Source organism: Lipotes vexillifer, unplaced genomic scaffold (assembly GCF_000442215.2).
Source record: "Lipotes vexillifer unplaced genomic scaffold, Lipotes_vexillifer_v1.1 scaffold528, whole genome shotgun sequence".
NCBI classification, from domain to species: Eukaryota; Metazoa; Chordata; class Mammalia; order Artiodactyla; family Lipotidae; genus Lipotes; species Lipotes vexillifer.
The window spans coordinates 838,441-865,942 of NW_006794582.1; the positions used below are offsets into that span (position 1 = coordinate 838,441).

Here is a 27,502-nt window from a genome sequence, read left to right on the forward strand (position 1 = left end):
CCCCTTCATATTAGGAAAAGAAAAGACTGGCTACTAATAAACATGTTGGGAAAGATATGTCAAGCAAGCAAGCAAAAAAAAAAGTTCAAGTCAAAGTATAATGAAGGCATAATTAAGAAAGCAAAAAAAAAATGTTCACTGCAGCTAGTCTCTCTAAGAGAAACAATATATGGTAGAACCAATGTTTTTGGCCACCTAATAGGGAAACATTTGCAATAACTCTTATAAATACTTACTACCTTATATAGGGACCAATCTTTTTTTTCTATTAAATCTCTTTTAATTTGAACCTGAATAAGCACTACCTACAGTACCATAGAATCTTAAATTGATAAACTGGTTTGCATGTGTGCGTGCACACACGCAGCAGTCTTTACGTGTATATATAAAACCTTTTAATACTGACATTATCTGGAATGTCAAAGCAAGAGGAGGTATCACAGCCTCAGGGTGTATAGTCCATTGATTCTTTACATCAATCTACAAGTAGCAAACACTCTCGCTAGATTAACTGGTTTCTAAAATTGGAACACTGGTGTGACAAGTTCTATGACAGCTGACAAGAACTCCTCCCCACCTTGGAGCCGATTGCCGCAGCAGGGACCTCCATCATGGTGACAGATGCACACATGCCTGGCTCCTATAGATCCAATTTTTTAAAATTGTCTCGATAACTGCTACCAAAGAAAACCATGGGAGCTCTGGCTGTGGAAGACCTGTGGTTGCTTTTGACCTTGTATCGCTTAGTGCAAAAACTCATTTAATAAATATTTAATAATAACCATCATGACTCACTGGGAGCTTGGCCTCTAGGGCTCAGGAGGTCTGTTGCTAATTCCAACCAGCATGATTTACGGGAAGTAAATGATCTATGACGTGCCCAAAGAGAATAAAAGTACATACATACAGGATGCTTCTACTTAGGGTTTTTTTGGGAAGAGAAAGAAATACGCAAGTTAAAAAGGGACATTTTCTCTTGACTTAAAGTCTACGTAACTTAAAGGGGGGAGGTCCTCCAAACCCCACGAAGTCAAACCGAACCAAATTACTGGAGCCTTGCTGCGCAATCCGAGTGTAACCACATCAAGTGAGCCCAGTCTGCTGCAAAACATCACTTAAACTGGAGCTCTGACTTATTGTTCTCTTACTGCCCTAGAGCAATTTTGTTTTGAAGAGCACAGAACACCCTGTTCTGAAAGTGGCTGGCACATGAACTCGATGTGCTGACAGCAATTTGTACTCCGATTAAAATAGGGGGAAAAGGAAAGAGGGCACTGCAGTAAGGAAAAAAACTGGAATGCAAGAACCCGAAAACTGTATAGTTGGTATTTTAGGAAGCAAAACTGAGAAAGAGGCTCCATAACCCCCCCAAAAAAAGTGCTGTAAACGCTCCAGCCTAAAGACGTTAGCTCTGGTAAGTGTCTGTTTTTCCCTTTTCTAATTATAGTAGTTGGTGTCTGATAGCTTTGCACTCATTCCCAGAACAATTACTGGGTCATGGGGATCTGAATGGGAATGTTGTAATGGCATTACGACTAGACAAGACTGGTCATTTAGCCAGAGAAAACCAGGTTGTGACAGGTTAGTCCCACTCAGCAAGGGTTTTCTCTGCTGCCTAATTCATGCCAAGGGAGTTTCTCTCTGCCTGCATCTCCTGCCTAACAGAGCAAAGCATCCAAGAGACAGTAGGATCTTAATGACCCCCTGAAAAGGCAAATCCAGAGATGGATTTCTAAAATCGGGAGAGGCATATTAATCACTGATTAGAAGAGAAACTTCCCCTCAGTCATGGTGGTCAAATTTCCCCCAAACTGCCTCCTGTCCTCTGTACCATTTTGTACTATGATGAACAAATACCACTGGAAGATTGCTCATGGCACTGAGGGGACAGATGCTGAGAGCAGGTGTAGAACCTGGCTACTTGAACAGAATAACATTTATGCAAATGGTTATATGCCTTAGTCTAAACAGGAAGCATGCACACAGCAATAAATTCTATACCAATACAAATCCTCACCACTCTCCTCTTTACACCAGACTGGATTCCAGTACCATTCTGTCACTTAACAACTGTGGCTTTGGGCAAGGTCATTTCAATTATCTGAAGCTCAGTTTCTTCATCTATAGAACAGGGGAAATAATGTCAGCTAACACCTAATTGTTGAGAGTATTAAATTAGGTATTGAATTAAAGCTATTAGCCCAATACCTGGCATGCATTCATTTAATGTCAGGGTGGCTACTATGTGAAAATACTGTGTTATGTGTGGATAGACAGAGATGAACTCAATGAATGTTAGCTATGATTTTTTTCCTGCAATTAGTGGTAAATTATACCAGATTAAACATGTTTTAGAACTTGGTGTAAGAAACCACTTAATCGCTCCACAGAGAGAGCTGTCAAAGTATGAATAAAATTCAAAGTAGGCAATGGCAGTATCTTATTTTGTACCTCACAGTGTGTACAACTGTGTGTACAACACACAGTTCAGGACCAGAAAGTAAATATTTATTTAATGATTAATCTGAAAACAGGGCATTATGGAAAATGGTAGTAATTTTCACTCATTTATAGGAATTTTCCTTTTTGAATATGTTAGTACTCCTATTTTTAATAAATGCCAAGAGCTATTTAAATTCTTTACTGATATGGAGTTTTGTTTTTTAATACTATTCCAAAATAAATGGTCCACTGGCTTAATTTCTTAATAACAAAAAGATTACTTTCTACTAAGATTTTACTCTACCCGAAGACTTGAAGATACCTTTTTAGAAGGAGCTATATAAATCCAAAATATATGAAAGAATAAACACTATCCATTTTAGACCCAAGTACAATACTACATTATTTTGTGAAAATATATAATAAAATGGTTTCAAGAATCTGCTCTCTCTTACTGGACAAAATTTGCCAGGACATTCATAAATACTTCAAAAGCATGTGAAAAACAAAACCCAAAAAACCCTCATAGCTCTATCAGATTTCAACATGGTCATACATGAAGTCTTTCCTCTATTTTCAATTGTGGACCATTTTGGTTTTTGGTGTTTTATTTATAAAGAACACATAACTAGATTTTGTTGTCATCACTGTGTTAACCGTATAAGAATTTCTGCCTTTAATAGGTGACTTTATCTCATTCATATTTTTTGTAATCACTGACATGACTGATTTTATTCCTACAATCTTATTTTTGATTTCCTACATAATGTTTTCTTGTTATTCTTGCTTTATTACTTTTACTAAATTGATCAACCTTTCCTCATTCCTTTACTTCCCCACTCCATGCAGGGTCGCTTGGAAGTTCTACATCCTATTCTTACTAGTACCTAACGTTAAATTTTAAACAAATCATTCAACAGTATGTGTGTATGTGTGTATATATATACACACATACACACATATATGTGTGTATATATATATATATATATACATGCACACATACATACACACATATACATATTTATCAGTGTGGACTAATCAGCATAATATCTCCTTGAATAAGAAAACCTTCTTAGACCATTTGCTTCCCCTCTTCATTTCCCATTTGCACCTCATTTTGTTAATTACCGTAGCTCCATACTGTTAAACAATTATTATTTTTAACATTATAGTTCTACCATTTCAGAGATCCAAATTCAGCTGTCATGTTATGGAAATTACTTTTATGCTCACTAATGTTTCTTATGCCTTGGGTCTTCACTTCTTGGCTTTATTTTTTGTGATGTTTTAGAATATCCTATAGTATTTTTTTCCAAAAAGGACACAAGTCTACATACTCCAAAGTTAATTTTGTTCTCATACTTAAGTGATAATTTGGTTGAGGATAGAAATTTAAGTTTAAGATATTCAGTTACAGACAATGCTCAAAGCACTGTCTTTTAGTATTTAGTGTCACAAATAAGAAGTCTGATGTCATTCTGATTCTCATTCCTTTGCACATAGCTTATTTCTCCCTGGAAGAGTTCAAAATTTTCTTTTAAGTTATGGAATTAAGAAATTTCACCAGATATATATATACAATGGAATATTACTCAGCCATAAAAAAAAAGAATGAAATCTTACCACTTGCAAAAACACAGATGGACCTAGAGAGTATTTATGCTAAGTGAAATAAGTCAGACAAAGACAAATACCCTATGATTTCACTTATATGTAAATCTAAAAAAACGAACAAATAAAACAGAAACAGAGTTAGATACAGAAACAAACAGGGGGATGAGAGAGGAGTAGGGGGATGAGTGAAATAGGTGAGGGAGATAAAGAGGTACAAATCTTGTTAGAAAATAAATGTCAGGGGATGTAATGTACAGCATAGGGAATATTGTCAGTAATACTGTAATAACTTTGTAAGGTGACAGATGGTAACTAGACTTATCATGGTGATCATTTTGTTAATGTATAAAAATACTGAATCATTATGTTGTATACCTGAAACTAATGATATTTTAAGTCTATTATACTTCAATAGGAAGGAAGGGAGGGAGGAAGGAAAGGGAAATTTCACCAGGATGTATCTAGGTGAAAAAGCACTCCTTACTCCTGTGTGCCACCATCAACTGGCCCTTTCAATCTTAAGATTCTTCGATCTTGGGGCTTCCCTGGTGGTGTAGTGGTTAGGAATCTTCCTGCCAACCTGCAGGACACTGGTCTGGGAAGATCCCACGTGCCACGGAGCAACTAAGCCCGTGCACCACAGCTACTGAACCTGTGCTCTACAGGCCGCCAGCCACAACTACTGAGCCTGCATGCCACAACTACTGAAGCCTGTGTGCCTAGAGCCGTGCTCTGCCACAAGAGAAGCCACCCCAATCAGAAGCCCACAAACCACAACGAAGAGTAGCTCCCGCCTGCTGCAACTAGAGAAAGCCCAGGCACAGCAACGAAGACCCAATGCAGCCAAAAAAAATGAAAACAAAAAAAACTGTGTGTGAGGTAAATTCTTAAGAAAAAATTCTTCTTTCTCTAGGAAACCTTCTTCCATTACACGTTTGGTTAGATACATATCATCTATCCTTGATTTATTATCCCAGTCTTCTAATTTTTCTTTCACTTTTCATCTCTTTGGTGTTTGTTTTTTTTTCCCCTCTGTGTTCTGAGATATTCTTCACTATCTTTTGTATCACTAATTCAAGATTCTGGGACTGTCCATTTTGCTTTTCAACCCTTCCTCAGAGTTCCAATTTTGATAATCATATTCTTAATTTCCAGATACTTTCTTTTTTTCTTTTCTTGCGGTACGCAGGCCTCTCATTGTTGTGGCCTCTCCCGTTGCGGAGCACAGGCTCCGGACGTGCAGGCTCAGCAGCCATGGCTCACGGGCCTAGCCGCTCCGCAGCACGTGGGATCTTCCCAGACCGGGACACGAACCCATGTCCCCTGCATCAGCAGGCGGACTCTCAACCACTGTGCCACCAGGGAAGCCCCCCAGATACTTTCTTATCTTTTCCTTTTTCAGAGAAGCTGATTTTTCTGACTCATGAATTTAATATCCTGTTAAATATCTCTGAAGATACTAATTAGTATTTTGAAAGTTCTCTTCTATTTCTTCTTAGTCCGCCTCAGTGCTTCCATTTCATGGTATTTGCTGATGATTCTGTATTGTTTGGTCATGCTTTAAAAGGAAGGATTCAGAAAGATCAAGTGATTTTAGTTACCTGACACAGTTTTTCTAAGCCATTGGATATACTTCCATGGGAGGCCTTTTCGCAAGAGGAGTGGGCTGATCATGCAGATCTCTGGGTGAAGATCCCAAAGATATTTATTGAGCATTTACTACATGCTGAGCATCATGTGCACAGGAAGGCTGGGGACACCTTTTTCCACTGGTGATGTAGGAAAAAGTTTTACTTCAGGAGCAAAACACTTCTGCTTATTTACTGTTGTGCAGAGCTGCTTTCACTTTTTTCCCCTTCAAATCTGTTTTAAAAGCTCAAAGATATTTATGTTCTCATTCTGTAGTCCAAGTCCTAACACATGGAGCCTTCTGAGGCAGATCCCTACTTTACTTTAGAAATTGGGCCTTACTGGCTTTAGCTTGGGAGCAAAAGTCACAGCCAGGCCCTAGAGTAGTAATTCTCAAGTAGTAATTCTCAATCCTTGGCTGCAAACTAGAATCACCAGGGGTGTTTTTTGTTTTTTAAATACTTGTGCCTGGAGTTCCATCCTTTGAGATTTGCTATTCTTATTTAACTGGTCTGGGCTGAGACCTGGGCATCAGAATTTTAAAAGCTCCCCAGGTAATTCTAAATTCAGCCAAAGTTGAGAACCACTACACTACAGGCTTACTAGCCCAGCTGTTCCATATTGTTTTATAACAACCCTGATGATTACCCCATAGCCTGCCTTGGCTCCCTTGCACCAGCTGACTAAGCTTGGAGTTCTTCCCAAGCTTGTTGAGACGAACAGTATGTACCTCTGCAGAGGTCTTCTCTACACCTGTTGTGCGTTGGGTTTCCTGAGTCTAGTTTCCATCAGTCCAATTTTATCTACTTTACGTATTCCAGAAATTCTCCATAATTTCTGATCCACTTCTTGTAGTCTTCCTATTTTCCACCACTAATACGGATTTCTTCCTCTTTTTTTGAAATCATTCTCCACCCCTCCCCTCCCCATCTCTCATTTCAGTGGGATTTGCAGAGGGAAAGGAGGTGAGAGGGAAGGGTACTCCCCAACAACTTGAATCCCTGCAGATCACTCTGTTGAAATTTTCACATTTGAAAATACTCCCGATTGTCTGCATTCTTTGCATTGATGTGGCTGAAAGCACTGTGAGGCAAAAGAGTCACACACAGCTAGCATTTTGATGTGCCTACTCCAAGCACTGGAAGTTAACTCAGAAGATGTGAGAGATGGGAGTTGGGGGAAGAGGAGCTGGTAGCTATTCAGAGCCTTATGTCAGATTGGCTTTTCTAAGAAAGCAAAGCTTAAAAGTAACAATGTAGCCACTACAGGCAATGAAGCTAAAGTATGATGACTAAAGTATCAGTCATCATGATAATGTCAATTAGAGTACCTTAGAACACAGTGACTTTTTTTAATGGAAAAAGGACAACACTGAATAAAAATTACAAGATGGTCATCTTAATTGACATAAAGCACACTGGAACAGAATCTAAAAATTGATTTGCAAGCATTAGGATCCTGATGGAGTAAAAATCACAATTTCTTTGAGAAAGAATAAATTCTGTCAAACTAATGTAAATTCTCTCTTCCCCAAAGAAATTATTAAAAGGAAGCAAAAGATCACAATTCAATAAAAGCCTTTTGATTCAGTCCATAACTTTGTTCTTCAGAAAACAAATCAGCAAAAATCCTGGAGAAATATGATTTAGGTAACATTACTAAGAAGATATATAATTATTTTTAAGACTGTTACTGAAGACAAACTGATCATGGGTTCTAGGTCAACCCTGGTAGAGACAAAATAATTTGCTGATGGACTGGCTGTAGAATATAAGAGAAAGAGAAGTTTATTTCCTTACATCTATTTAAAGGACGCAAAATAAATGATATAAACATTTATTTAGAGAAATAAATTTATTTAGAGAAATAAATGTATTTATTTATAGAAAAAAGAAACTATGTGTCTACCATGTATTAGGCACCTTTCTTCCCTTAACTGTCACAACAATCTGTGGGGGTAAAAGATTATTATTCCCATTTTACAGATGAGAAAACTGTATGCTCAAGGTGTTTAAGTAACTTGTCTAAAGTCATAAAAATATCAAGTAGTGATTCCAAGATTCGAAATTCACATCTATCACTTCCAAAGCCTGTGTGCCCCGTCCCCCGGCTATTCACTGTACCTTTACACAGAAATGACAGAAACTTGGTCACTCTTGTGTATCTATAATGACATATCATAATGGATGATCACTGTCTATAGTTTTTCTTTCACTGTGGAACTGGCTTTAGTTCTAGGATTTCTACTTGGTTTTGAACCTAATAGTATATGGGTGATGGTACAAAAAAAAGGCAAACCAGTAAAGTGAAGACTGAGTAGACTTCAAAAGGAACAAGGTGATCTTGGCTTCTGACAGAGACCACTTTTGAGTCAACCTTCTGTCCTCCTCCCACACAGAGCTAACTGGTTTCAAAGAGGGAAAGCAGGACACCTTAACCTTGATAAGTGACAATACAATAAATTTTTATAAAATTGATTTGTTCCAGAAAACCAAAAAGGGCTTTTGGGAGAAAAAGAAAGAATAAACCATTTACTCTAAAATTTCCCAGGAAAGTACAATCTAACAAGATGAGAGACAAAAAAATTAGTCATTGCCCTTTCTTAATACATTTAGAAACAGAAAAAAAAAATTATATAAAGGATTATTCACATACATTAAAAATTCTATTCATAGTATATTATCCTTCACGCAAAAAGGGGACATAAAAATACATGTATCTGCTCACTTCTGCAAAAAAATACAATAATAAACGGAACTAATGAGATTGGTTACCTATAGGAGGTAGGAAGGAACAGAGTGGAAATAATGAGGAAATGGGAACAGGTTAGTAGGGATGAGGGGGAGAATAACACTTCTGAGTATATCTTTTTGTATCATCTAGAATCATGGTAATGTTTCATACACCAAAAAAACAAATAATTAAAACCTACCAGAGTGTGGGAGGAACCCCAATGGAAGGTAAACATAACAAATGAACTTAACTGTATTACAAATGAATAACATAACCATACTGAAGGGAATGAGGATGAAAGAACTAACCTAAGTTGGAAAACAGTGTTTTCAATGTATGCTATAGGCTAATGACACAAGGAAGTGCACTCAGATATTTCCTACTTAGGAAAAAATATTTTTTAAAATATTTATTTATTTATTTAGGCTGCGCTGGGTCTTAGTTGCGGCATGGAGGGTCTTAGTTGCGGCATGCAGGGTCTTAGTTGCGGCATGCAGGATCTTTGTTGCAGCATGCAGACTCTTAGTTGCAGCATGCGTGCAGGATCTAGTTCCCCGACCAGGGGTCGAACCCAGGCCCCCTGCACTGGGAGCATGGAGTCTTACCCACTGGACCACCAGGGAAGTCCCAGGAAATTTGTTTTTCACAGGGGTATGGGTTAGCAATTCTGAAACTACTTTCTGTATATACCATGATTGAGCAAATAAATAAATATACTGTGAATAATGAGAGCCAGGTTTCTCACTGTTGGAGAAAGCAATTTCAAAGAGGCAAAGAGAGGAGGCTAAAACAAAACTGTGGTGGGCTGAAATTGAAAGTGTCAGTATGTACTCATAGTTTTTAATATATATATACAGACTAATACAGAAGTACACATAGAATGTGTATATATGCATGTCGAGATATATGTATTTTCTAGCTCTGTTAAGAGGTTCTAGAAGCAATAACATTCCATAGCATGAGTATACCTAGCACCCAGATCTTCATTTCTAAATACCATTCTCCAGTAAAAGGAATCAGCTCCTTGGAGGAATGGCTGATTCCAGACCGGGGGCAGGAAAATTACCAAATAAGGCCTAAGCATCTAGTGGTGTCATAAGTAAGAAAGTGCTCAAGAAACAATGTTGAAAGGACCAAAGAGCCAAGTTGAAGGGGTTTCCAATGGCCAAATCTAGGACAATCTGAGCAACAAAATAAATAAGAATAGTAATGAATAATAACCTACAGAATAAAATCACATCCATGGGTCAATACTGATATAAATAAACAACTGAATAAACAGGGGAGAAGAGGCAGCTCTTCCTTACAGCAGAATTCTAATTAAATGTAGAACAAACAGTGGACATAGAAAAATCACCATTAGGCAAATACCACAGTAATAACTGTTGCATACAAAAATCATTCGTGGATGCTAAAATTAGTGTGAAGGTGTGATGTAAAAGAGGTTATCTGCATAGTTTCCAAGTATTTCCTTCCTAATGAGATACTTAGTAATTAGACAGAGAAAAATAGTAACTTTACAGTGGAGAAACATGGCAGACCCCACCTTAACCAAGTGGCCCAAGTTAACATCAACAGTAATGAGACATCAATGTCATGTACTTCCTGATAATGATGAACTGAGATGGGCACATCACTTATGTATTTTTCCAAGTATGCATAGCCTCAATCTAATCGGGGAAAACATCAAACCAACCCAAACTGAGGGATATTCTACAATAATTGGCCTTCAATTATTTAACTTCAGAAGTGTTAAAAGTCATGAAAAACACAAAGACTGATCAGCTGTCACAGACTGGAGGAGACAAGGAGACATGACAACTAAATTACAATGTTGGATCCTGAATTTGATGGTGGACTTGAAAAAGGACATCAGCGTGGCAACAGGTGAAATTCAAGTAAGATTTGTAGAATAGTTAATAGCACTGAATCAATGTTAATTTCCTGATTTTGATAAAAGTACTGTGGTTAAGTAAGATGTCAGCATTAGGGGAAGCTGGGGGAAGCATATAAGGAAATTCTCTGTACTAGTTCTGCACCTTTTCCAGAAGTCAAAAATTATTTCAAAATGAAAAGTTAAAAAAATGACTCCAATTGAAAATATTACCAAAAGCAAGATTTGATTTAATTCAGCCTGCTCCAAAGTTAACTCTACAGTGGTAGTTTTGTGGTATTGCCTATAACTGGGAAGTTTTTCCTTTTAATTTAGTTGACAAAAACCTCCAATTTTAAAATATATAACTTGTTAAATCTGGGGAGTCACTGTATCACTGGGGGAAAAAACCCTCTATTTCTGTATATGTTTGAAATTTTTCATAATAAAAATTTTAAATACATGTTATAGACAAGATTTTTAAGTTCTTGTTAATATATTGAGGAGAATTTTCTATCATTCCTATAACTTTCATAAACATTTAGAATTCTATCAGGAATTTTTCAGGCTAGTAGGACCTTAGAAATTAAGGCGTCTACCCCTGCGTCACTGGACAGGAAAGAAGCTGATGCCAGAGAGGCAACGTCTAGTTAGAGTGGGCCAAAGCCTGAACCCTATCTTCCGGCTCCTGGTCCAGGTATTTCTCCAACACTATACACCTGAGCTCTTCTTCATTTATTCTAAAACTTATCAAGAGTGATAACTATCTAAACACTTTAACTACAATAGAACAGTAATACTATTTATAACTGTTTCCAATTAAAAAAAAAAAACTAAATTTGAACTAATTTGCCAGACTCGTGGAAATGAAACATGCATTCAAAGTAGAATGTAAAATAATGTTGTGGTTCAACACGCAACATTAAAGATGAGAAAATCAACTATTCTAGTTTACATTTTAAAAATGAACTCTTTAGGCCTTTTATATTGATAATCAATAGTTCACGCTGCCATCCTTATTTAGTAATTTGATTTTTTTAAAAATTCTTTTTATTTTATTTATTTTTATTTTTGGCTGTGTTGGGTCTTTGTTGCTGCATGCAGGCTTTCTCTAGTTGTGGTGAGCGGTGGCTACTCTTCATTGCGGTACACAGGCTTCTCACTGTAGTGGCTTCTCTTATTGCGGAGCACCAGCTCTAGGTGCGTGGGCTTCAGTAGTTGTGGCTCGCCGGTTCTAGAGTGCAGGCTCAGTAGTTGTGGCACACTGGCTTAGTTGCTCTGCAGCATGTGGGAACTTCCTGAACCAGGGTTGGAACCTGTGTCCTCTGCACTGGCAGGCAGATTCTTAACCACTGCGCCACCAGGGAAGCCCAGTGATTTTATTTTTTAGGGGAAGTATTTCTTTCTTTCTTTTTAAAATTTAAAAAGTTTTTTTGGCTGCGCCACACGGCTTACAAAATCTTAGTTCCCCAACCAGGGACTGAACCTGGGCCATAGCAGTAAAAGTGCCAAGTCCTAACTGTTGGACCACCAGGGAATTCCCTTGCCTTTTTTTTTTTTTTATAACTTAAAAAAAATTTTTTTTAAATTTACTTCTATTTATTCATCTTTGGCTGCATCGGATCCCCGCTGCTGCACACGGGTTCCCTCCAGCTGTGGCAAGTGGGGGCCACTCCTCGCCGTGGCACACGGGCCCAGTTGCTCTCCCGGACCAGGGATTGAACCCGCGTCCCCTGCATTGGCAGGCGGACCCCAACCACTGCGCCACCAGGGAAACCCTCCCTTGATTTTTTTAAATGTGAGTATTTCTTTATGTTTTCTCACTACTGTCTTTTTTGAAGTACTTCAACTCAGTAAATGCCATCTTGCAAACATTTATCCATGCAGAAAGCATTTACTGAACAACAAATGTGTGTAAGGCTCTGTAGGTGATGCTGGAAACAAAAAGATGAAGAAAGATTCTGGTCCTCTGGCACTCACTGTATACTAGGGAAACGGGCAGATGCTGATTAGAATATAAAGTAACAAGTAGTGTACACACAATGTGTGTACACCTCCCTCTGGGAGAGTGGACGGGTGCTCAGTTAACCCAGTCCTCAGCCCTGTCCTTACATCCAACTTATTAGCAAATGAAGAAAATGGAATAGCTTCAGGTCACTCAAGAAATGACAAAGCAGAGCTTGAACCCAGGTCTCCTGACACAGAACAGAATAAACTATTCTCCTGTTTTGATCTAACTAAAATGATGAACTGTTTTTTATCTTAAGACAGCCAGTGAAATGGGTTTGATAGCCCTGACGGGCATTAAAATCTACTACTCTATTTAGTAACTCTGTAACCTTGGGTAATTTACATAACTTCTCTGAACTCACTTTTCTCACCTAGGGATAATTAATCATAGCTCAAAAGGTTATTGTGAGAAATAAATAAATAATATATAAGGCAACTAATATAGCTGTTGGCACACCAAGGAGTCCACAGACTAAGAATTCATTGATGGATGGGCTTACCTTTTACTCATTGAGTTTGAAGAGGCTGGTACAGTTCTTGGCACACACAGGTTGAATGAATATTTACTAAATGAAGTCACTTTTAAATGAATGTTGAATTTAAAACTATTAAGAGATATATATTCAATATATTTATTTTCATAAACAGATTTTTTAAAACGAAATCTCCATTTCATCCACATAATTGGAACCCAACTTTTAAGGACCAGTTCCCTCTCGCAGCAGTACTTACTTTCTACTGTCGCTCCTTCGTTTGGGTTTGAATACCCTTCTCCTTTCCGTTTGATTCTTCGGATAATACCTCCATCTTCAAATAAATCCTCTCCTTTGAAATCAAGAAGCTCAATCTAGAAAGGAAAAAGGGATCTGACTGAGAACGGACCAAAAAAGCCAATTTAACATACTTAAAGGCAAGGGCAACCACTCTCCTTTCATTTTACAAAATAAAACTCTGTTTTATATTTACCTGTGCTTCTTAGTTATTGGAAAGGTAGGGAAAAAAGAACACTGCACTTTTCAATACCTGGAAAGAAACTTCATGTAATGATAATGTCTAGGACTACATCCTGTGGGGCTGCAGTGCAAAGACAGACAGGAAATACTAGGAAAACTGCCTTGTGGGCAAAAAGCCAGAGTGACACAGTACTGGCCCAGACTATTTTGTCTGACTCTACAGGCCACCACTTTTTCACCCCAGATTCATGGAATGCCCTTCTTAAAATTAAGACGTAATCTTATGAATCAGGCCTACAACCAACTAAAGGTGTATTTTACCTAGTTACAATGTTTTAGGCATTTCCCCTCTTTAATTTTTTAATTAGATATGGCCAAATATGTATAATTCAACACAATGAATACCATTTTATCACCATCTACTGCTTCTAATGAGGAAGTGACATCTGTGACATTTTTAAACCTCTGTAATATGAAAATAGCTTTACAACTTGCTTTATAGCTTTAGGTATATTTCAACATGTATCTCCCACATTTCCATCCTGTCTTCTGATCAGGTTTGAGTATGTCATAACTCACACAACTGACCAGAACCTTTATTTCTAAGCCTGTTGTCTTTTGTTTATTTGGATATGACCGTTTTCTGCCAGAGACACGTTTCTAAGAAAGCACTGGCACACATCCCTGGGGTTTGTGGGAAACAATTCAAGAAGCCAAAGCTCCAAAATAAACAAGTTGGATCTGATTCTCAATAGCAAGCTCAGCTCCTTGTTCCACTGCCTGTTGCTTTGGAGCCAGCACTATAGTAGAGCAGATGCTAACAAGGCAACATCACACACATACTTGCCTCAAAAAAGAGAGTTGCATTCGAGGGAATTTTGGGGAGACTGCCAGCCGAGCCATATGCATATTCTGGTTTGCACAGTAAATGACAGATCTCTCCTTTCTTCATAGTAGCCACCCCAATGTCCCATGCCTTGATAACTTGGCCTAGAAGAAAGGAAAAAGTGGTTGAAAGCTATAGGCCATATTTTAAAAGACTTAACTGTCACGAAACAAAAGTTCAAACAAATTTCCAATTCCTTACATACTATTCAGCTAGGAAGCAGGGGCTAAAAAAACCCTCAGTAAGACCTATACACTAAGAAATAAATTGTGATTTTTTTTTTTGAGGGCTATCAGAGAAGATTCTCTGCTGAGAAGGATGAAAGTAGCATCAGTTTCTAAACTACTCAAAGACTAAGTCTTTGAAAAGTGGCAGTAACATCATCTTTGAAATGTGGCTGGGCTGCAGTTGTTGCTTAATTTATAATTTCAACCATAAGAATAAGTGCGTGTTTTCTAGGCAGAAATGGAACAAAAATAGTATAGAAAATGGAATTTGTCCTGAGAAAGCTTATAATTTAGTTGGGCAGACAAAAACAACAAACAAGAAACCGGAAAAGTATAAATTGTATAAAAAGGACCATGAAACAGATTTCTTCTCAAAATTTAGAGTAAGAAAAAAAGTGGGTTTTGTTTTTCTAAAAATAACAGAATGATATGTGTCCTTTTTTGCCAAATCACAAGAAGTGCAGAACTCAGAATTTTTTTTTTTTCCTACTTCCAGGGAACAAAGCTTACTGCTCAGCTGTAGAACTATATTAACCCATATAATTGTAATTGTATCTTACAATAAGCAGTCCCAAATCCTTTGGGAAACAATAGAAAATGTACAAAATTTCAAGAGGTAATATACATTTGAGGTGCTATGTCAAAGACTTAAGTATTCAAAGTGAGATCAGGTAATAAGCAATGAACTCCAGAGAAGGTGAATTTTGAAGAGAGCTATTATCCTGAACTGAGAACTGATGTTAGGATTAGAGTAAGGATGATTAGAATAAGGGGAACCCTATACTAAGGTATGTAAGTAGATATGGACAAAGCATTTGTGACTCATGACTTCAGCTTAGTCTTAGGCATTACAACTTTTCAAAATATCAGATACACTTATTTTAGTTAAAAGTGTATATAAGGTATACATGCCAATTATTAAAACACACATGAGAGAAAGATATAAGTGAAAGGTAAAAAGTCATCCATTCCCTCCTCAAAAGAAGCCACTGTTATGTTTTTTTTGTACCCATCCACTGTGTGCTGTCGCTTTTAAAAAAATTTAAAACACAAATGACAGCATACTATACATTCAGTTCTGAACTGTTTTCTCATTACATAGATATATATTTTAATTATATAGAAATGTTATAAATATATAATGTTCAAAATTTATTCATTTATGTGTATATACATATCTTTATCCATCAGCAGATAGGATATGCGTTTTAGGGGTTAGACGTGCAGCCTGCTTTAACTTCAGACTGACTAAATTAGAATACCAGGTCGGCCCCATATTAGTTGTGTGACCTTGTGCAAGTTTCCTCATCTGCAAAATGTAGATAATAACAGTACCTGCCATACAGTTGTTACAAGAATTATTAGATAAAATATGTCAAGTGCCTGGCATATAATATGTATTTAATAAAGGACAGTTATCATCATCGTAAATACATACTGATCTACTTCATTCTCAGTGGCTTCATAATATTCCAGTCACTCTACTATTGAGATACATTGCCAACACTACTCTAATAAGGATTTTTGTCCCTTATGTTTGCCTATTTTGTGCAAGTATATTTGGAAGGTAAATTCCTAGAAGTGCAAAGGTGATGTGCACTTTCCATTTGATAGATATTGCCCAACTGCCCTTCCAAAAGGGCTACATCAATTTACATGCCCACACACGGTTCCAATGTGAAAACAGTCTAGAATCATCAGAAGAGATGTAAAGTCTGCTGTTGACAGGCTGCTCTACTGTCACTGATGCTCTTCAAAGACTGCAACGGTTTTAGCGTGGGCCATTTAGAACAATTTTTTTTTTTACTCTCAACTCCAATATTTTAAGACAAATACCTTACACCCTCTTTCAGGAAATCTTTATATTATGGGGTTAGTACTGTACATTTGTTCAAGGCATTCAGCCAATTACTGAGGAGCAAAGGTCTGTCTAGGTACTGAAAATACAAAGGTGGCTGTTCCCTTCTTCCTTCCAAGAAACATGCAATGTAGTATGGCTAGTGGAGCAGAAAGATACCTGCCCTGATTTTTTTAAGCATGGTGAACACTAACATAAGAGTACAAACAGGAGCTTTTGCCTTGGGGTGGGGTTGGAACAGTCAGCAAAAGCTTACTTCACAGATGATGCCTATGCTAGGCCTTAGAAGTTGGAAACATCAGCCTGGCTATTAAATCCACAGGAGCCTCAAGCTGAATAAATCATGCCTATGCCTTTGACTCTTCTTCTCATTCAGGAACATTAAAGCTTCTTTTAAACACTGAGCTTTAGACACTGAAGGAAACGCGCTGAGCAAAGAGCCAGACTGATATGAACACAGGTATATTTCTAAAATTGCCAATCTTGGGCCTCTTTTCTTAAAAAGCACTTCCCCCTGATTTAAAAAATAATAATACATACTCATTATAGAACACTTGGAAAGTATATAAAAGCACAGAGAATAAAAGACCTCTGAAATTTCAGCATCTGGGGTAAACTGTCAATTTCTTGGCTCGTTTTCTTCCAATTGTGTATGTATACTTTGTTTACATATTAAATTTTTATATATACATTCTTAAAATTCTGATCATAGTTTATTTGGTTTTATAGCCTACTCTGCATTTCACATTATATGAGCATTTTTCTTGTTAAAAGATAATACCTGAAAACATCACTTTTAATAACTATATGCTATTTACTATTTCATCTTTTAAATATGCCATAATTTCATTACTCCCACTAATAAATATTTAAATTGCTTTTTTTTTTTACTCTTATTAAGTTGCAATGAACAACTCTGCACCTAAATCTTCACATGATTTTTTTTTTTTTTGCATAATGAAAGCCTCCTACCTGACACATTAGGACTATGGTTGTAGGTTAATTTAAAATGTTGCTTTAAGTGAGAAATCATAAAAATGAACATATACAACCCCAAACTTTTTTTAAACTTAAAACCTATCAAAGTATATTAATTCACTAATCCTGTGACAGAAGTCCAAGGCCTTGTCTGCGTGTGACAAGTGATAAGAGTTCTACATCATCTTTACTATATAAATCACAGTTATGGCATATCATTTGCAACTTACAACATGGATTTCTTTAAAGTGAAGTAAGAAGTAGAAGACACTTGTAAAAAGCAATCAGTATGTGGAATCCTTCTGGTAAAAATGTGTTCTGAATGGCCTACTTATTTCACCTAGCGTTTACCCACCCCTAATTCAACTGCCATTTTTAAAAAGATATTTATTTATTTATTTATTTGACTGCCCTGGGTCTTAGTTGTGGCACGCAGGATCTTTTAGTTGCGGCATGTGAGCTCTTAGTTGCAGCATGTGAGATCTAGTTCCCTGACCAGGGATCAAACCCAGGCCACCTGCATCGGGAGCTTGGAGTCTTAGCCACTGGACCACCGGGTAAGTCCCTCAATAGCTATTTAAAAAAGGCTTTTAGCAATTCACTTTAATAAGTCTTTCCAAAGATGTTCAACTTAGTTTTCAAAGAAGTAAGTCCCATTTCTTATTACACTAATTTCAGAGTTTTATATACTATCTAATGAACTTATAGAATTACAAAAAGGACAATGGATATAAACAAGTTTAGAGTGATTCTTAATAAGAGTCTGAGGAAGAAAAAAGCAAACCCTAATGTCTGGAAACTGCCCGACACTTACAGCTAGGTCTTGGTGATTCTGAAGCTGGACTGGGGCACACAGCTAGGCCATGTTATTCTCCTGTTGGACATAACAATCTCACAAAACATCAACATCAGACAAGGTCACTCTGAGACCATGAAACAGTGAAACAAAACAAGAACACTTCAAAATTTTGTCTGAGCATGGACAAACAACAAGGTCCCTGTGCAACCTACAAAATACCAAACATCCCCCTCTCCTGGTGACATGAGTGACTTCTGCTTCTCTACAGGTGCAGCTTTAGTCTCACTCCAGTCAGCCCTCCTCCTAGATAAGATTTACTACGATACCCAAAGAATCACCTGCATCCCAACAATATCCAATCCAGAGCAAATCCCTTCCTCCTTAAACTCTTCCCCAAATCACCTAATATAAGTCCAAATCCTATAAAAGACCTTTTGAACACTCTGAGACACCTCCAGTTTCCCATGGTGTGCAGTCTACCTCCCTACAAGTAATAAACCCAACTTGTTCACTATAGTTGTGTTCCTAGTGGTCTGTGGGTGGAGGGCATTGACAAGGCTCACTCAACTGGCTGAAGCATAGTGCAGGGCCACAGTGAAGAATATGAAACTAGCAGTGTCACTCAGTGTATTTACAAGTAGAATGGAGAGCAGCAGTTAGTCTGGAGTTGGTTAAGCAAGCTTCTACCATATTTCCTTAGATTCAATTCCTAGAAGTAGAATTACTGGGTCAAAGCATAAACATTTTTAAGGTTCTTGGTCTTTGGGATCTTTTGATCTTTAGGGTCTTAAGTGTAGGTATAATACACCAAGAATATATAAACGCAATTTATTCTTCCACTTGTTCTGGACTTCAATTTTACTGGCTCAAACACAATTTATCAATTTCAGTAGTCCTATCCCATTAGTAACAAAATCTGAAATAACAATATATATTTACACAAACATATAATGTATCTATCTTTAAGTGTAAATGCTTTTTATATATACCTAACTATAGGGAATTGAAACGTTAAAAGTGTACAAAGCCCAGTATAAAAGCAATGCACTGTATTTTTTTCTTCTCTCTGAAGAATATTATATAATTTTTTCTGATTAAGAAAATCAAAATCAAATTTTATAGGCTCATTGTAGGTTCATCAACTGTAACAAGTGCACCATCCTGGAGGGGGTGCTGATAAGAGGGGGAGGCTATGCACATGGCGGGGCAGCGGGTACACGGGAAATCTCTGTACCTTTCGCTCAATTTTGCTGTGAACCTAAAACTGCTCTAAAAAAGTAAAGTATATTAAAATATCATACAACACGTTTTAAAATATAACATTTTAATTTAATCACTGAATACTTTCACTTATAATAAACTATAGTGACCATTTTAGAACATTTTTTATTGATTAAATTTTTTTTAAATTGTGGTAAAATACATAAAAATGACCATTTCAACTGTTAAGTGCACAGTTAAGTATATTCACACTGTTGTGCAACCAATGTCCAGAACTTTTCATCTTGCAACACTAAAAGTCTACTTATTAAACTACTCCTCTTTTCCTCCTGTCCCAAGCCCCGGCAACAATTTTATTCTACTTTGTTTTTATGAATTTGATTACTCTAGATTTCTCTAGATGTAAGTGGAATCATGCAGTACTTGTCTATTTGTGACTGCTTTATTTCACTTAGTGTAATGTCCTCGAGGTTCATCAGTTTTGTCCCATGTGTCCCTTTATAGAAATATACCATTGTATGTACATAAGACATTTTGTTTATCCATTTGTCTATAGACAAGCATTTGGGTGGCTTCCACCTTTCAGCTATAATGAATAATGCTACAAATATGGGTGTACACATATCTCATTAGGACCCTGGTATACACAGAGAAGTAGAATTGCTGGATCATAGGTTAACTCTATTTTTAATTGTTTGAGGAACTACCATACTGTTTTCCATAGTGGCTACACTATTTTACATTCCTACCAACAGTGCACGGGGGTTTCAATTTCTCCACAACTTCCTAACACTTGCAAATTTCTTTTTCTTTTTTTTTAAATAGTACCTGATGGTGTGAGGTGATATTGTTAACTTTTTTTTTTTTTTTGGCTGTACCACACAGCATGCAGGATCTTAGTTCCCTGACCAGGGATCAAACCCATGGCCCCTGCATTGGGAGTGCAGAGTCTTAACCACTGGACCACCCGGGAAGTCCCTCTCACTGTGGTTTTGATTTGTATTTCCCTAATGATTTAGTGATGTAGAGCATCGTTTCATGTGCTTGTAGTCCTTTCGTATATCTTCTTTAGGGAAATGTCTATTTAAGTCCATTGTCCATTTTATAATCAGGTTATTTGAGGTTTTCTGGTTGTTCGATTATAGGAATTCTTTATATATTCTGGATATTAACCCCTTGTCACATACATGATTTGCAAATATTTCCTCCCATTCTTTAGGCCGCCTTTTCACTGCATTATTGTATTCTTTGATGCACAGTTTTTAATTTTGATGTAGTCCAATTTATGTAGTTTTTACTTTTGCTGCCTTGCTGTTGGTGTCATATCCGAGAAATCATTGCCAAATCTAATGTCAAGAAGCTTTGCCTCCAAGTTTTCTTCTAAGAAAATACAGTTTTAAGTCTTATGTATCTTTGATCCGTTTCGAGTTAATTTTTGTATGTGATGTAAAGTAAGGGTCTAACTTCATTCTTTTGCATGTGATTATCTAGTTTTCCCAGCATCGTTTGTTGAAAAGACTGTCCTTTCCTCAATCAACAGTCTTGGCATCCTTGATAAAATTATTGACTATCTAACCTTTAAATGCATGTTTGCATTTGAAACCATTGATAATACTGACATTGTCTTTCTTTTTATGCTAGATAAAGCAAAGTTTTTCCTGTGTATTTTTTTCCTCTTATAAATTTTATTTAGTCTTATTTTTAAATGTCTTATAAAAGGGCTCTGATAATCATCCCTATTCCCTACCAAAAGTATCTGATTATGAATTCAACAAACTCATTTATATGTTAAGATTCTTTTAAAGTGTTCACATGTCTTATGTTACATTCTATTTTTGCCATTTCTCTATTTAATTACTAAGAAAACTGATCACCAGATGATCTCTCCCCACCCTCATGGCTTATCATTTCAAAAACAGGGGGTGAAAATAATCTGTGCTGGGACAACCTTAAAGATCAACTCTGCCAGGCTAAACTGCTAGATACCTGAAGGCAGGAGCCATATCTTGATTATTTTTTATTTCCCAAAGAACTTAAAACCACAATACTATACTCAATAAAGGAACACAGTCCATGCTGCAGTTATCTAATTTAAATGGAGTTAGAAATGTGTTAGCTTCTCCCAGTCTGCTCTCACCCCTGCCTAAATTAGCTTCTCCTTAATATCCACTCGGCGATGAAACTGGAAGCATTCTTACTCTATTAGAAAGTACCAGGTAAAGCCAAAGAAAGTACTTTCTGAAAGTTTGCTGTCTTTCTGGCTCACATTTTTGGGGAGGGTTAGGAAAATTAAATATTTTGGCCTAAAAGCCTTCTTTCCGAATCCTGAGTGCTCCTAACTGCAGGTTAAAAAAAAGTTAACAGATGTTAAGAATATATTTATGGTGGAGCAAGAGTATCAATAGAAATTTAAAGGGAACACATGGTTAAACCACAACCCACAAGCAGCTGGCTGCATGGCTACCCATTACTAGTAAGTGTATTTTACTACTTGTAAAACGTTGTCAAGGCCTAAAATATGTGAAAAAAAATACACTTCAAATAAAAATTAAACTTTAAAAATAGGAATTAGGCCCACAATACCAAGCATGTAATAGCAATAATTTTGCTTTTGATAAACCTCATTAACTACATCATTCCTGTAAGAAAAATGTCTGGTGTACAGCAGGCACTCAGTAAATTCTGCTGGACCAGCACCTACTTTGTTTCTATACCTAGTGTTTAGGCTAGTTTTAAACCTTAAGATCTAACATAACTTGAAAGACACTGCCTGGCTTTGAATCCTGGCTCTGCCACTTTACCGTATTAACTTTGGGCTAATTACTTAATCTCTCTCTGTACCTTAGTTTCCTCACAGGTAAACAAAAAAACCAAAGCAAACCAAAACTAAAATGATTATAGTAGGTACCTAAAACATTTTTTAAAAATTGGTAAAGTGGATTTCATCAAAATTAAAAACTTTTGTTCTTTGAAAGATCAATTAAGAAAATGAAAAGGCAAGCTAGAGACTGGGAGAACATACTTGCAAAATACACATCTGATTAAGTGCTTCTTGTTGAGTACAACTCAAAAAGATTGTTTTTTCTTTTTTAATGGGCAAAAGATTTGAACAGATACTTCACAAAAGAAAATATACAAATGTCCACTAAGCACAAGAAAAGATACCCTCAATGTGACCAGTTACCAGGGAAATGCAACTGAAAACCAAATGAGATACCATTTCACACCCCTTAAAATGGCTAAAGTTAAAAAGACTGATAGTACTAAAGGTTGACAAGCATGTGAAAAACAAACTCTCAAACACTGCTGGTGAGAATGCAAAATGGTACAGCCACTTTGAAAAAACAGTATGGTATTAACTTATAAAGTTAAACATATGTTTTACCATATGATCAACAAGTCCACTCCCAGGTATTTACCCCAAAATAAATTTACCCAACATAGCCCCACAAAGACAGGTATATGAATGTTCATTACATTATTCATAATAGCCCCAAAATGGAAACAACCCCAATGTCCGATTTTTTGAATGGATGAACAAATTGTGGTGTTTCCATACTTGTAAAATGCTACTTGGCAATTCAACATGCATGAATCTCAAAATCGTTATGCTAAGGGAAAGAAGTCAAACGCCAAAGATGACATATGATTCCATTTATATGAACTTCTGGAAAAGGCAAAACTATAGTAACAGAAGTCAGATTAGTGATTCCATGGCCCAGGGTCCTTAAGAAAACTTTTTAGGGTGAAGAAACTGTTCTATATTTTGACTGTGGTGGTGGTTACACAACTATTACCCAAATTCATCAAGCTATATACCCTTTAAAAGGGTTAAGTTTTATTATATGTAAATAGTACCTCAATAAAAAACTCAGTCTTATACACAGATGTTAATATGACTGTCACCTAAACTATACTAAATAAATTGTACAAAAAAATCTATAAAGTAATAATAGGATTGGTGTGAGGATTAAATGAGATAATGCATTAAGCCCTTTGCCTGGCACTGTAAGTACTTAAAAAGTATTAGCCATTAGTCTTTCAACATATACTTTCTCCCTTTTACTCCAATATGCTAATGACTGCTAAATTAAAAGATGTTTTTACCAATAATCATGGGTCATCATGCATCTAATAAGGTTAGATTAACGTTAAAGACAGATCACTGATATTTACTTCATTATGGTTTAATCTCCATAGTAAGAGAGAAGTATAGGTATGTGAAAAATCCAAAATGACTGGTTTGTTTCTCTTCTCAAATCTGGGGGAAGAATATAAGAGAGAGGATTTTTATCTTCATAATTCCCAACCACGTTAGTCATATACGAAGAGCACGAAAAACCACTTCAGTGAAGTAGCCTTTTATCAGAAATCACCAGACCTTTATAGGGGTAGATGGGGATGGGGTGAAGCTTTAGTGTCCTTGGATTTACTTATAAGAACAGAGGTAGATACAATTCTTTCAGCCCCCAAACCCATCCCTTCACAATTTTAGTGATAACATATTTGCTGCAGGCAGGGAAAGGGAAAGAACAGAAACCCTGTTGTGGAAGTATACTTGAAAATCCTAAGTCATTCTTTTTTTTTTTTTTTTTTTTTTTTTTTTTGCTGTATGCGGGCCTCTCACTGCTGTGGCCTCTCCCGTTGCGGAGCACAGACTCCGGACGCGCAGGCTCAGCGGCCATGGCTCACGGGCCCAGCCGCTCCGCGGCATGTGGGATCTTCCCAGACCGGGGCACGAACCCGTGTCCCCTGCATCGGCAGGCGGACTCTCAACCACTGCGCCACCAGGGAAGCCCCTAAGTCATTCTTATTTCAACTTCTTTTAAGATGGGTTATGGACCCAGTTCTAGGAATTCAGAACATGTCCAGTGAGGGAAACCATCATCATTCTAATATCTGTAACATATTCTGTAGTGGTGATAACCAATTGTCTTAGATTGATCCAGTTGTTGTTTTTCCAGACTTCCTGGGGCTAAAAATGATGGTTAAGCATTCAAAAGGTCTGTATGCAGGCATAGTAAATAGGAGTGAGGACCCAAACTGCTGTTAACACAGCTCTTGCCACTCTATTGTAAAGCCAGCCAATAATCCCAGTACTGTAACAACAGTAACAAAAGATTTGAGTGCTTACTATGTATTAGGCTGAGTGCTAAGCAACAGTGTATGCTATCTTATTTAATCCTCAACATATAATTGTATATACTATTATTATCATCACTTTATATATGAGGGAAGTGAAGCACAGAGTTTTAAAGATGGTACAAAAAGAACAACAGACACACATACAAACAATGTGTAGGTATACCTCAAATTTATACTTATGGTATGTGTATTTTTAATGCAATTTTTATAGCTAAGTTATGATTCTATTTTATTTTATTTTATTATTATTATTTTTTTGCGGTACACAGGCCTCTCACTGCTGTGGCCTCTCCCGTTGCGGAGCACAGGCTCCGGACGCGCAGGCCCAGCGGCCATGGCTCACGGGCCCAGCGGCTCCGCGGCATGTGGGATCCTCCCGGACCAGGGCACGAACCCATGTCCCCTGCGTCGGCAGGGGGACTCTCAACCACTGTGCCACCAGGGAAGCCCTATGATTCTATTTTAAATACTGAAGTCACAATAGAACCCCAAAATCAGTGTGACTTTCCATTGAAATATTTCTATTTATTCCCTTGGGAGAGGTACAATATAAGGGATCAAGAGAGTTCAATGTACAATATTTGTGCTACAGTTTTTATATTATTTTTCTTCATTATGTTATGAAGTAGCTACTGCCATAACATATAGATATAAAACTATAAACAGCCTAACCAATGTTTGTTTTATAAGCAACTGAACACATTATGTTATAGAAGTTTTACCAGAGGGATACTGCTCTAGTCTCATATTTCTCATTATCATCTTAAGGGGGCCTCTAAAGGTTCCGTAATTGTGTTGGGTGTAGTCCATTACAGTTTTTGTTCCTGTACTCTTTGCAGAATATACAAGAATGGAATCTTAGACTCAGGATTAATCTCAAAGCTCTTCTACAGATGCTTCCTCTTTGTAAGAGCAGGGAAGGTTAGGTGGCTTACTCATGTTAACATACCACAGGAAAGAACAAAGACAGGAACCCTGGCTTCCCAACACCCAGCTGGATGCTCTCCCCATGAGACAACACTATCTCTAGATAGGTGTGCCATAGGTACCAAGTCAACTGGAAGTTGCCTCTTTTCTCTCTGGTCAAAATTCTAGGAAAGATGAAAGACTCATTCACCACTGCATGTTTTACTGAGAAAATCTGGGTAGAGAAGCAATTCTTAAGTCTACTTGCAAAGATAACTGCTGAGAGGAGACCTATTATCTTAAACCTACCAAATTCTTCAAGACAGAAATTCAAAGGCAGGGGGCAGTGGGAACAAAGAGGTCTGATGAGGCCATTTACTCTGAGGTCATCTAAATTAAATAATGATGCCACAGCCATGCTGGTGGCCCTGGAAATTCATATCCTTACATCAACAAAAATGAAAAAAAGTTTAAGTTAACCGTCATCCTTATCTGCTATGTTAAGAAAAAAAAATCTGTATTTGATTTTGATTGCTATCTTATTGAACACAAGATTAATCTCACATGAGCCATTAACTCACTGAGGACCCAAAGGAGAAGGGAGCAGTGGCACAGCCAGCACTAGAGCTTGGAGAGAGTACAGCTGTACAGGAAGCAGAAGTCACCATGACATACAAATGCCTGTGGGTACCAGGGAAGGCAGAGAGGCAGAAAGAGTTTAATTCCTTAGCTACTTGCTGTTTCCTGTCCCACATCCTTGCTGAGCGAGCAACTCAACTAAGGTGTAGAGTCAGAAAAAGAAAGGAATTATTCAACACTGAGCCATGGTGGTGAATGAGGGGGATCGCCCCTTTTCTCCTACACTTGATCTGGGAACAAACCAGAAGTCTGCTATATCTGTGGCAGATAAGAATAAAAAGACTGTAATTCAGCCACTAACTTCCATCCACATGGAAGCTACATGGTCCATCCACAAAGTTCAATTTGATGTATGGGCTATTATTCATCTTCCAAGATTAAAAAAAATAAGAATCCTAAATTAACTGAAGACATTTAAAAGCATTTGTAAAGAAATTAGTAAAAAATCACATTTAAGATTTAAAAACAGTGGTTCTCAACTTTTTTTCCTCAGGACCCCTTTATATCTTAAAAATTGAAGACCCTAAGTCCTTTTGTTTGTATGCTGTATCTATTGATATTTACCATATTAAAAAAATTTTTTAATAGTGATTTACCAGTTCATTTAAAATAACAATAACCTCATAGGTTAACATAAATTATTTTTATGGAAAATAACTATATTTCCCAAAAGAAAAAAATTAGTGAGAAGAGTGACGTTGTTTTATCACTTTACAAGTGTAAAATGTGTCTGACTTAATAAAAGACAACCAGATTCTCATACCTACTTTTGGATTCATCTGTTGCAATTTTTGGCTGAAGTATATGGAAAAAATCCAAACCCGCACATATAGATAATTAGAAAAGATAGGAGTTTTTTAATAGCCTTTTCAGATAATGATGAATATAATCTGATACTACATCAAAACTGGACAAGTGGTAGTTTCATAAAGGTTAGTTGCAATGTGGAATCTGAAACCGTTATCAATGAACTTTTCACATTATGTTACGTTAAAATCCATTGGTCTAGCTTACACATCAAATGGACCTTTTACTCATGCATAATTTTATAACGTCTTGCATTGGTCATTGGGAAAATATTGTTCACTGAGTCACACAATCTTCCAAATGTTAACACATTTCATTTCATGATATTTTAAAAATCACATTCATTAATACTCATTGATCTCAACAGAAGTCTTTTAAGTTTTGGGAAGCTGTCGAGCTCTGAGTAGCAGATACCAATTTTCCAAAACTGTCATTTTCACTTGAAAACTCAATGGCAACAAATATTGTCAGTTGTTGTCCTTGAAGTGACAGGCTCACTTCATTCATTTGCGAGAAAATATCTGCCAAATAGGGAAAAATCAAGTCTGAATAATCATAGCTTGCCCTTTCAAATAAAAATGGTGCTTCGGGCTTCCCTGGTGGCGCAGTGGTTGAGAGTCTGCCTGCCGATGCAGGGGACACGGGTTCATGTCCCGGTCCGGGAAGATCCCACATGCCGTGGAGCGGCTAGACCCGTGAGCCATGGCCTCTGAGCCTGCGTATCCAGAGCCTGTGCTCCGCAACGGGAGAGGCGAAAACAGTGAGAGGCCCGCGTACCACAA

General features: G+C 37.1%; 1 protein-coding gene across 3 annotated transcripts in view; it reads right to left on the reverse strand.

Moving 5' to 3' along the window:
- Positions 1–27,502, reverse strand: part of FKBP5 (FKBP prolyl isomerase 5) — a 99,262-nt gene that overhangs the window by 22,092 nt on the left and 49,668 nt on the right. For all 3 annotated transcript variants that reach the window (XM_007467255.1, XM_007467256.1, XM_007467254.1), the window contains exons 4-5: positions 14,102–14,244; positions 13,034–13,148 (exon numbers count right to left, since the gene is read on the reverse strand). In XM_007467255.1, the coding sequence (XP_007467317.1) occupies positions 13,034–13,148; positions 14,102–14,244 (258 nt within the window). The remainder of the gene's footprint in view (positions 1–13,033; positions 13,149–14,101; positions 14,245–27,502) is intronic.